We start from the raw sequence: 12477 nt of genomic DNA on the forward strand, positions 1-12477 counted from the left end.
CTAAGCCAAGATCCTAGTCTGTTATCGGTATTCTTCGACGGTTTTGGCCTAGACGTACCATCCGTTCCAGCAACGATACCGGCTGCAGTGCCCGACGGACTTGGTCCAGTTGATGAAGAGCTTGGAAGTGATGAGGCGGAGTATTTTTCGGATGAGGCAGACAATCCACCACAGCAAGATCCAGTACCAGTTCCGCCAGCAACAAGGGAACACCGGCAGACTCGTTTACCAGCTAGATTCGAGGAGTACTGGATGAATTAAGAGGGGAGATGTTCCATCCAAGTAATCACGATGTTCCATTCAAGTAATCGCAGCAACCTACAGCTGCGACCGAGATGGAAAAATTAGTGATTCGAAGTGTAGATGTCAACCTGAATAAGAAGCACTCAAACTTTCTTTATTCTTTGAGAAGAACACTTCAATCTCCTAGACCAATCATCTCATGATCATGTAGACACAGACAAACAGACATAACTCTGACAATATATTCATCGAACACGCATTTAACGGTCAATTTAAATGTTTTAGTTGGTTGTTGCGACAGGAAACGAAAGGCTGATTTTTGCAATATTGATTGGGTTCTCAGAGGCATGAGACACTTACCTGAAGGAAACACACTGGGGTGCTTCGGAATGGCACCTAGTACCGATGCGATGGGTTCAACATTCAGTGCACCCACCTGGGTAACTGACGACGGCACCCTTGATAAGCGATGCACGGTTGACTGCATTCCTTGGATTTGCGTCCTGCATAGCCCCAATTGTCGTTGCAAATTATCCAACTCAGGGAAGGTTGACTCTGATTGCGCTACACAACGGTCCAGTCTCACTCGTAACTCACGTATCATGTCTGTCCCTGGCCTTCAATTGATCACCATCAACTTCCACGGTACTCAGGTCTATTAAATCACCTTCGCTGGCATTCAACACGGAGATAGTTGGGTCCCGAAGAGGAGAACTGTGTTGTTGAATGTCTAAGTCTGATGGTGACCCCGACGGTAGTTCTTCGGGAACACCTCCTACAGCACCAACATCAGAATCCGTTTGAAGGGGATGAGAATTCGCTTGGTTTTTTCCTGCCGCGCTAATTTCCAGATTCGCACTGCTCCCAATCCACTCTTGAACCCTTTTTCGGCTGTCTTCACAACTCTCCCGGTTTCTTTTCTCCTCCTCGGTGGCTTCCAATAGCTTTCGTTGCTCCTACAAGAGCTTCTTTTTCAGTTCCACATCCACGCGCAGTTCTCCAACTCCTGACGTTCCCGCAGATGTGCCATACTCTCTGACAAATGTGACGAAGATTGACTCGCGATGCTGGCTCTCGACATAGCACGAGAAGGTCGTTTGCAGCGGAAACAAAGCCACATTCGATCGGTGATCGAGCCCGTCGCATTGGACCATATTGTCCGCTTCATCTGGCCTATTGCAGCCAGCACACCCATCTTGCTTGCCGGTCATAGAACAATGACTCATCGCTGATGAAATTTTGAAGATTGTTGCGACAGCTAAATGAAAACCAAGGCACCGACTTCTGTAGCTAGATATATTCACGCTTCAAACTGCAAGAGTAGGTTTAGTTTATTTTATGATTAGTTTTAGCATTAGGATAATCACTTACAATTCAGTGGCCCTTACAATTCTATCGGCCTTTCACTTTCACTGTCCAACTTCAGGTTAGGTTTAGGTCCTAGATAGTTTGTAAGAAATGTATAACATTTATAATCTAGTTCTAGTTTTAATTCAGTAGCCTTTCTTACCTTCACTAGTTCTTAGTTAGATAAGGAACTAGATTTTAGACATTATTCAGTAGAATTAATACAGTAGCACACCAAAATAACGAATTGAATAAACTTTCAATGTAAACGTCCACCTCATGTGTCGATCGATAAGTTTTGGTTCATCTATTGTCCAGTGGTTTTGATTTACGCAATCCTATCCATGACATCTTATCAGTCAAGCGGTGGAACTACCCATCACAGTATGCTCAACAGGTGGCGGTAGTGTTTAAGCGACGATGTTTTATATTGAAAAATATCCAGTGAGCTTCGGTTTGCGAGATAAGGTCATTACAATTTGTTTGATCCGCCCTTCTGTATTGTTGGTCGAGCTCGAAAATCTTTGTCCTAAAACAAATCTATACATAGAGGTGGAAGTAGTGCGTAACCGTGCGTAACAATGACTTCTCTGGATGATTACTAGGAAATCAAGGCACGCCCACGCAAACCAACATAACCATCATGTAAAGGAAGCCTTCTAGAAATATTTAAAAAAGAGGAACTGCATTCATCTTTGCCTTGCGTATAATCGCTTCGAGATCACGGAATACGATTTGGACAACCCTGGCATCCGGTGAGCATAAGCATCGACACTGCATCTATGGTTTGGTCACGTTTGGCCATCTCAATGCCGGTAGTCAATTAGGTCACCAACCCTCCGTGCAGATATTTTCGTTGCTTCCAGAGTTGGAACTTGGCTCAGGAAGTGACACTTCACATCACGCTACACACTAAAAATAATATCAGCATAATCCTCGATAATTCTAACACATTCAAGATTATCGATGAATAGTGTATGAAATCGGATAATATCGAAAGGCGCGCCGTAATTCATAACGAATCGAATTAATCCAAAACAAAACAGAAATGTAGAACAGATCACTTTCGCCCCCTCGCTTTTCCCGTATTTTTTCCCAGCAAAGCCAAATTCCCAATTTTTCCCGGATTTCCCGGTTTTCCCGGTTAGATGTACACCCTGCAGAATGATTGCACATAACTAACAATTATGCAAAGTTCGAATCAAAAATTCATGTTTTGCTGTTTTCAAACCGTAACCGATCGGAAATATTGTTGTCTTTAGTAACCCTATTAGCTATTGGAAAATGGAAAATTAAAACCATTATATAGTACAGACACGAAAGGAAATGGTATCAACCTTAAAATAACTAAATGGCTAACTGCGAAATGTTAACCATTCAATACTCGTGTCAACTTTTGTAACTCGCCCGTTGTACAAAATACAACAGTATGTTTGTTAGGTTTAAAATGCAGTTATCACTGTACCCATGAAATGTGTGATTGTTCCGTTTTCCGTTTTCAAATGATGGGCAACTATAGATACTATCCAGCTTTCCATGCTCGGTAATGGCGGCCTGTTTGTATGAATAAATGTATCCTTCACTGTGCTTTTTGACACTAACTGGAGGGCGTATGTTGTTCCATTTTCTACTGTTCCTGCGAGAGGGAAAGGGAAGGGGTTGAAATTCGAACATCCAGATAGTGTCAAAAAGCACAGTGAAGGATACATTTCTTCATACAAACAGGCCGCTATTACCGAACATGGAAAGCTGGATAGATTCCATAGATAAGCGAAGGAAAAGTATAATGTAGCCAAACGAACTGTCAGTTAGTCTAGCCAAACGAGCATGACGTCATCATGGTGTTGTTTGAGGGAGAAGTATTGTAATATTATGAGCACAAAACGCTTTCCACACTCCACATTCCGATTTATTTCGCGGGCAACGCAAGAAGGAAAGATAAAACAAACCATTCCTCGATACATTGTGGCAAAGATTTGCTTTGCACTTCATTTTGAACTTTTACGCACGAAACAAAACAAAACTGCACAACGAAGAGCTCTATGATGGCATGAACTTTTTTCACGGATGCCAGTAAGATCATTTATTTTTTCATGGTTGCCAAAACAACTTTCCAACTATGGAATCTATAGTATCTATATGGGCAACGGGTTAACTCTCGGGGTAATTTTGCGGGACGGGCTTCGGGTGTGCCGGGACGGGTTTCTCTTCCTTTTTCTTTCTTACAGGTGACGTAGCAGCGATTAACTTCCACGTGTAGCGGCAGCGGCAGCAGCAGAATATTCAGGCGAGACGACGATCAACATAGGCTCCTCCGGTTGCAACAGGTAGGTGTCCTCCAATAGGTGAAGCTCACTTGCCTTTCATCCACACAGCAACGGCATCTCACACAACTGAAAACTAACGCGCGACGGGTAAAAATCGGCGAAAAACTCGCGAAAAGCGCACTTTTCGGGAACAGCAAAGAAAAACAACTTTCACTTTCAATAATTCAGTGCCAACATTTCAAAGGGGCGTAATTGCTTTTGTAAACAATGGCTTTAGCTGTCGATTTCTCGCATCTTAAAGCTCACTCCTTCAAAATAACAATGCTCACATTCCTCTACCTATTGGTGTTATTATTTTTCATGAGTGAGCTTTTATTCGCGAGAAATCGACGGCTAAAGCCATTGTTTACAAATGCAATTACGCCCCTTTGAAATGTTGGCACTGAATTGCTTCCTACACGGTTAGAAAAAAGTACCCAAAATTAAGTTCTTTTCACTCATCTCGGCACTATAGTGCAGGAACCCAAAAGTAGGTAAAGCGGGTCAAAGTAATTTTGATTTACTTGTGTGCAGTTCGTATGGAATTTTCCACTAGCTTTTTAACCAAAAGTAAGTTAGTTGTACCCAACAGTAGGTAAATATGATTATACCCAACGTTGGATTCCCACACTTTACTACCCCTGTTGGGTGGTTTTGCTCCTTCTTTTTTGACAACATTAGAAGGAGAAAATGAGACAAACTAGTCAAAAGTAGGTAAAAGTGAACTGGCCGTTGGGTACTTTTTTCTTACCGTGTACGTTGTGTATTGATACATAATGGGAGATGATTGATGCATAATAAAGGCAAAAAGGTAAACAACACAAATTCCAATTAGATTGCTGGGTGGAACCAGCGGAAAACGGAACAAACAAACATTTCATGGGTACAGTGATAACTGCATTTTAAACCTATCAATGTTATTTTCACCTTCACTGCATGAAACCTGATATTTTCCAAAATATTCTTCAAAAGCATTGGTCTATCGAACAAGGGTATTTAATTTCATGAAACATATTTAACTTTACTCAAAGGTTATGGAACCCAATATTTAAAGCTTTTCATAGTATCTGCTATTTTGTATCCAAATTGTTTCTTGTTCCTTGTAGTCGAGCTGAAATCTACAGTGACTGGTGGTGCTCACTAACCATAGCTCGAGGTCTGTTAGTATTGTATATTGCTTGAAGAGGCAACCGAGATAACAGACTAAACTTGCTCTTGGTCTAAACTCTCGAAAAAAAAGTGCTTCAAAAGTGCATCTAGGACAAAGCAAGAGAACTTTAGCAACTAACTTTAAAAGAATATATAGCGGAGGTTAATAAGGCCAAAAGGCAAGAGGAAAAAGGCCTAACATATGATTTCAAATCAAAGGTTGCAGAACACATCTGTAGTAGATGGGATGAAGGCTAGGAGAAATGCTCACTTGAATATTTCGATTGACCGACTATCATAATCAAGAATATTACGAACCAATGCAGAATATTAGTTCACATAGTGAATAAAGCGAAAATATAGTAAAAATATTGTCCAGTGTATGATGTCTGATTTTTGGACAAACGCACAGCTCTAGAAACAGAAAACGAACATATGCGAGATTAAAGCGAAATTCGTGTAACGGAAAAACACGAAGCAAAACGTAGGACAAAATCCCTGGGGGGGACGTGCTGTCAAATCAGCCTACTGATCATTCTTGTATGAAACTCGTTCCAAACGTAAACAAACGCTGTAGGTTTCTTATGGCTTGTTTACGTTTGGAACCAGTTATCCCAGTTATGCGAGGTAGGCGACGATTGTTCGTATCTGACAGCCACCTCCCTCCCTTGCAAAATCCCGAACGATGCATTTGTCTCGGGTAGAATGATCCGTTTATGGGGGCATTAGAGTGCAACGACATGCTTAAAACAGAGTGCGAGCGATAGAGATAGAAGAGGAATGCGGATGAATAGTTTGAAGAAGCTTAGGAATGGGCCAGACGAAGATTGCCCTGGCATTCTGTTGGCTATTGTTGCGACGGTTGCACTTAGCTAAGATATCGTGCTCGGTCACTACAACATCTTCACAGAGTACCACCAACTATCGACGGAGGACGTATCCACACCATGGAAATTTTATGTTGCAGAGAGCCTCGAGATCAACAAACAACGGAATTCAACTTTACTCAACGAACGGACACACATGGCTTTTCAAGCTACTACAAGCTAACAGATCAACGAGTAAGCAGTGGCTGCTTCTACAAGAGATTAGATTTAAGTTTACCTAGATTACCTAGAGTTTCGAAGTGAAAATGTACCTAGGATAATATATATTCGGTAAAATGCGATGTTTTCTTCAGTCGAGTATTAGTACAAGACACTAAAGAAGTCTGCACATTGTAGACGAAATACGCGTATTTGTCAAAGATGAGCAAATAAGGTAGTGGAAATAAATGGATATTACTAATCCTTCTCTCTCTCTCTACAGGTATACAGGTATTCCACTAAGACGACATTCATCAGGTGCCTTCAAAAGTTCACTGGAGCTGCTATTAATTATTGTATGTTAAAGTGTGGCAGTTTGGCCACCTTAAGAAAATCATCACTGATGATACCAAATTCAGTGGAAAATTCGATGGATTGATAACCCTATTTAACCAATTTACAACAGAGGCTACAAAATGGTGAGTTGACAACCTGGAAAGAGCGTGATACTTAGCTCCAGTCCTCACAAGAACCTGCCTCACGCCTCCTCGAGTCATATGATTACAAACGACTACCAACTGTTGTCAACCCAACAATAGAATTTAGTAACAGCAGTATTCCTGGACGGAAAGCTCTCCGTTGCTGGAACGACGAATTGCGACGAGCTCCCAAGGAAGAAGCCTTCATTCGATACCTGGCGCTACACAACAAATGCAGGCAAGAAGTACATTGCGCAAGACAAGACAGTTTGTCCAACTTCCTTTAAAGTATCAATGCCGATCTCTGAAATAGAGTCAACACCGCTCCAAATTCTAACGGACGGAACCTCCGAACCGGCAGACGTCGCCAGTTAGTTAGGTAAATATTTCGCCAAAATCTCAGTCATCTCATGACAAGTTATCCATCGCCAACGCTTAGCCAAGCCGACATTGTCATCCATCACCAGCTTCAACATTCGGCCTGACACGGATAGCCTCAGGATTAGTGATTCGTTTTCCTGGGACGAACTGCTACACTCTTTAAGCAGGAGCAGCGGCAAAACGGCAGGTACCGATGAAATCGGCTACCCTCTCAAGAACCTACCAATAGAAGGTAAGCACCGTATGCTTAACTTGTTTAATCAACTCTAGGTCACGGACACATACTCGGCGCTGTGGAAGCCTATCCCAAAAGCCAAAGATGCGACCAAGTTCCGGCCCATAACACTTACCACGTGCATGGCCAAAGTATTTGCACGAATGGACAACCACAAACTCAAGTTTATCTTAGATTCAAACGGCCTGCTGGATCACCGGCAACACACCTTCAGGCACCGTCCGAAACATCTTAACCTACCGATCGTTCTGGGTTTCTGTGGGAAACACCCAATCCAGAAGTTTTTGCGAGAAGTCTGGTGTTCCACAAGGATCAGTTATTGCGGTCACCCTATTCATGATCGCAATGAACGTTGCTTTCGACAGATTGCCCGGTATTGTACACATTTTCGTCTACGCCGGTGATGTACTGATAATAGCCACGGGACCAACCGTAGTTCGGACCAAGCTGCAGGCACGGGCGGCGACATCCACCGTTGTGGAATGGGCTAATTCGATTGGTTTCCAGCTATCAGCCAGAAGATGTGTCTGATGCCACGTATGCTCATCTCGCCACCGAGTCGGCGGTGCTCCAATCATGATCCGTGGTCAAACCATACCAACCAAAAAAATCGTCCGTGTGCTAGGAGTCTCGATAGATCGCACCTTCTCCTTTGTACCAAAACCATCTCTCTACCCCATCGCTCCAACAACCGCGGTGCCCGCTTCAGAGTAGCCCGTGCCATCAATGACAGTAGGCTCTTTTACGGCACCGAAAAACTCGTAGAAATTCTAGCCCTAGTCTACAACACCTACATTCGTACAGTCTCTGGGGTCTCCTATCCTCCACCCCAGCAGATGCTGCGTGCGTGGAAGCTGGGATCCTTTCTTTCCGGCATCGTCTTAACACAGCCATTGCCATCAAAGCCGCTGCCTTCTCTGACAGAATTCTCCGCACGGCCGCCGACGTCTACCTCCCCCAGTGGCCAAATGCCATTGGCACTACACGAAGTCCAGCGCTGACAATCCGAGCGGCATGCGAGGTCGACTAGTCATGCGCCAGAACACTCTTCATTCGCAAAATTAAAGTAGCATTGACCGACCTCAATAACCTACGAAAGCAGCGTGTACTGTCAAGACTCCGGACTGGACACTCAAAGGTTTACTATAGCTTTGGAGGGGTCCCTTTCCGAAAAAAAATGTTCCATCTGTAACGTACCTGCAACGATAAAGCACACTCTCTGTAACTGCCCGGAGTTTCAGAATCTCAGGGAGTCCTATGACCTGACGTCCAGCATGAGGGATCTGCTCGGGGACGAGACCCCAGCTTCCGCAACTCTTTTAGTATTCTTAAAGGAAGCAAACCTGTTCCACCAAATTTAAACATAGCTGTGTTGTAGGTTGTTTGTCTAATGATCTTTGTTTGTGCTATTTTACAAATACAGTCAACTTTCGCTCGTTGGGCTAAACCTGCAGCTCGCTTAGTGAAAGACTTTCTTTAGTTGGGCTGAGCTGTCAAGCTGAAAATTGGTTGAGGGATACACCGATTGTATATTATCATCACAATCCTTTAGCAACTATCAAAATTGTTCATACATGAGCCCCTCGAAAAAGGAATAGTACTGTCAAAAATGACGTTTGACTTCGATTTAGGTGGGCTGCAGTCCAACTAACAGTCCAACATTCAGTCTTGTGGATGAATTATTTTTTTACCAAACCAGCTGCTTCAAAACGTGATTTCATATGATACAGTCATATTTATAAAATGAATAATGGAAAATTGAAGATTTTATGCAGAAAATGTTTGAAATATCAGTGGTGCTCATATTGCCACGAATGAACTTTATTGAAAGAACTTTCAGGTTATACTCTAAGGACGCTTTACAACAGCCGAGTAGTTCTGCAATTTATTTTGCTGAGATTCAGTAAAACAATTGCCGAGACTCAGCTAACAAATATCATTTTGCTGAGATACCAGCCAACAAACAGATATTTTGCATATATATCAGCAAAAGTAAATGCCGAAGTAATCGGCTGTTGAAGATTTTACCGAGCTAGATTAAATGTGTAGCGTGAAACTTTAAAGGCACAAATGTCAGCTTCCGCAAAACATACAAATTTGAAATTGCTACTCCTTGTTTGCTGTGCTACTACAAACAGAGAGTAGCAATTTCAAATTTGTATGTTTTGTGGAAGCTGACATTTGTGCGTTTGGAGTTTCACGCTAAGGCTTCCTTAGAGTATCACCTTAATGTTTATTGAAAACTAGAAAAACATCGTGTCATACAAGAAACCAATGCCTATTTCTATATAGGCTGTCCCAGAAAGTATAAACACACTTTCAACTCGCCGCAATTTCTACCCCGATGAAGTTTATCAGTTGTGTTGTTGTTTTTACTTATTGCCCAAGTCAAACATATGGTGCACAAATGGTGCACTATTCCCAACCTAACAGTAAGGAAGTTGGCGAAAATGGTGTCAGAAACAAGCCGCATCTGTCAACCTTAAAGCTCGGAGGCTATATCTAGACCAACAATTGAAATATGTGGAACAACCAAACGTAAACAATGGCTTTAAACGCAAATTCCTCGAGAATCAAAGCACATCCAAGCAATCTAACACCGTCATCTGATAGAGCAAACTTCCTTTATCGAATGGCATTGTTAGTTTGCGTTGGAGTGTTTTGATTCTTGAGAATTTTGTGTTTTAGGGGGTAGTCCACTCTGGAAATTTCAAAAAATCTTTTTTTTTTGCTTAAAAATACTTTGGAATGTCTACTTTGACATAGACTTGACCGCAAGTCCGCAAGTGACATCGTTCCAAAGTTATAGGCCGATTAGTGGACTCGTGTCCAGACGCTCCAAGCACGCTCAGGTGAGCGCTCGGAGTACCCGCCCGTTACCGGCGAAACGGCGTGTCTTAGTAGTTCCAACTGCTGCCGCGATTATCTCTAAACGATGTTTTCAAAATTGGCGGGCGCTGTATTTTAGAAACGGCTCATTCGATTTAAACGGCGATTAAATTTTCGACTTAATTACCTTTTTTCTAGTCTTGTACGTAGCACCAATTGATTTTTGGTGCAAGCTTTTATCTCCAATTTTAGGGGACAAAAACGGACTGTTTTTTTTTTCAAAACGTCACCAAATTTTTATTTTTCAACCAAATCAAGAACGGCTAGGTACAAGACTGGGTCAGCTATCAGAGAATAACCACAAAAAAATTCGTTGTTCCAGCTCCATTGGTGTGACCGCCAGAGTGGACTACCCCCTTAAAGCCATTGTTTACGTTTGGTTGTTCCGCCTATTTCAATTGTTGGTCTAGATATGATAGCCTGCTGCGTGGAAAATTGGCGTGTATTATCATGAACGATGAAACATACGTCGAATTTGACTACAAGACGCTTCCGGGAGACCATTACAGTCCCAACATTTCAAAGGGGCACAATTACATTGGTAAACAATGGCTTTATGTTTCCTTTACCCGCTAGCATTGTTAATTTGGAGGGGTGCACTTTTCTTGGCAATAAATCGACGGCTACCGTGCCAGCACCTATTTAACGCGTCCCTAATGATGACGCACTCGTCTATTTTTTTATCGCATCTCGATTTTGACAAGATATTTTTAAAACTTTGTTTAACCATCATCCCTAGAGCACAGGAACTAATATTTGCAGAAGTAACATTTCAAACATAATGATTGAAAATAGTCGAACATTATTGAGTGCGTTGATTTAGGACCCGCTTCGAATATGGTGCCTCCACGGTAAAGTCAATGTTTACAAAAGCAATTACGCCCCTTCGAAATGTTGGCACTGAATACTACAGAGTTATGGTCAGGAAGTTGACGATGCCGATAAGTCAAAGCCATTTGTGACGATGGAGACGATGAACACTGAAATTTACGTTCGGGAGTGTTTGAATCGGCGTCTGCGGCCCATGATCCGTCAACATGATGGCCCAGTACTATTTTCGTCTGATTTGGTGTCAATGCACTACTCGAAAGACGAAAGATGAATCCTCCGAATTGTCCGGCCCGGTCAATCGAAACTTGTTAGGCCTATCCAAGAGATATCTACGTAAACACTTTAAGGCAGCGAATTCAATCGAAGAATGTGAAAAAGACTGGCCAAAATTATCACCTGAGCAGCTCATGGGCAGCGACAGATCAAAAGTTTGCTACTTGGCGTACGATTAAGCGAACTGCGGATTATTTTCATCCAATTGAAAGAGAATACTATAGAGGGCATTCCAATAATAAACTGTGCTTATACTTTCTGGAACACCCTATAGCTGCTGAAGGAATATTAACGATAAATTATAATAAGCTAATGATGGATCATGTGTTCTGATTCAGAAATCTTATAACATTTTTTTACATTTGGAGCTAGTCTAAAAATTACATTCACACTAGAGAATAGTAATTTTTTAGACTAAAATTAAATGGATAGCTGAAGTAGGCTTCACGCATTAAGCCAACAACAGATTATTTTGAAATATATGTTCAATAAGTTACCTCCCTTTACCACACATATTTTACCAACAAGTTCGTTGGAATTGCTTCAAAGTTTCCCTAAAATATTTATCTCCAATCTTACCCTAAGAGCCTTTCGAAGATTCCTTTCAAAATCAAGCATCTTTCAAGCGATTTCCGAAAGATCCTCTCAACCAGTTGAAGTCATCAAAATTTCTCAAGCCGTTTCTGCCAATCATCATGTCAATGAATCGAGCATTGGAAAATACAGTCGCTGAATCGAATGAACTGACCTCTTCGGAGATTTCTCATACTTTCTACAATGAAAATGACATAAATCTAATAAATAAACAAGTGATAATGTTGTTTGATTCACAAAACGACTTAAAGTTACAATAAATCCCTTAACCCCCACTTTGGTACAACTAAAAAAAAATCGAGACATAGGACTTAGGCGTAATACACTTCGGTTTCGACTTATTCCCTACCAATTACCGTCCCGAATTATTTCTGGCACTTCCACCTGACGCCAGTCTCTCAGCGATGCATTCGAAAAATATTTCCGAATTCGTTGTCAATTAGGAAAAAACAGTCAACCTACCTCTTATTTGTGCTTCTGGCTGAGAGATAGAAGACTGAATCCCGATGACACGCTGGATGTCGTTACTTACTGCTGGTGGTGGTGAACTCGCGCGAGAAGAGATTAAGACATGGCATAATTCATCAGGAATTTCTACGAGTGAGAAACAGAAAAAAAAAGAAAACATGTAAAAGCGTGATGATTTATCTCCCATATGCAACTCAACAGAGGCAGACACGAGTGGAGACACGCGAGATGAAATATGGAATCCATTCGCGGAAAAA

At 41.9% G+C, this 12477-nt stretch overlaps 3 protein-coding genes across 3 annotated transcripts in view; 2 read left to right on the top strand and 1 right to left on the bottom strand.

Annotated features, from left to right (window-relative positions):
* The window catches only part of Usp1 (ubiquitin specific protease 1), a 473693-nt gene that overhangs the window by 446759 nt on the left and 14457 nt on the right, over positions 1-12477 (top strand). The window lies entirely within an intron of this gene.
* Positions 1-12477, top strand: part of LOC135697177 (uncharacterized) — a 511087-nt gene that overhangs the window by 352414 nt on the left and 146196 nt on the right. The window lies entirely within an intron of this gene.
* Coq6 (ubiquinone biosynthesis protein COQ6, mitochondrial) overlaps positions 11957-12477 on the bottom strand; it is a 31198-nt gene continuing 30677 nt past the window's right edge. Inside the window, exon 5 of the mRNA XM_065216807.1 lies at positions 11957-12346. Coding sequence (XP_065072879.1) covers positions 12317-12346 — 30 coding nt within the window. The 3' untranslated portion in view covers positions 11957-12316. The remainder of the gene's footprint in view (positions 12347-12477) is intronic.

This window comes from Ochlerotatus camptorhynchus, unplaced genomic scaffold, assembly GCF_037179485.1.
Source record: "Ochlerotatus camptorhynchus isolate MF236.1 unplaced genomic scaffold, CSIRO-AGI_Acam_v1.1 ptg000067l, whole genome shotgun sequence".
Classification (NCBI taxonomy): domain Eukaryota; kingdom Metazoa; phylum Arthropoda; class Insecta; order Diptera; family Culicidae; genus Ochlerotatus; species Ochlerotatus camptorhynchus.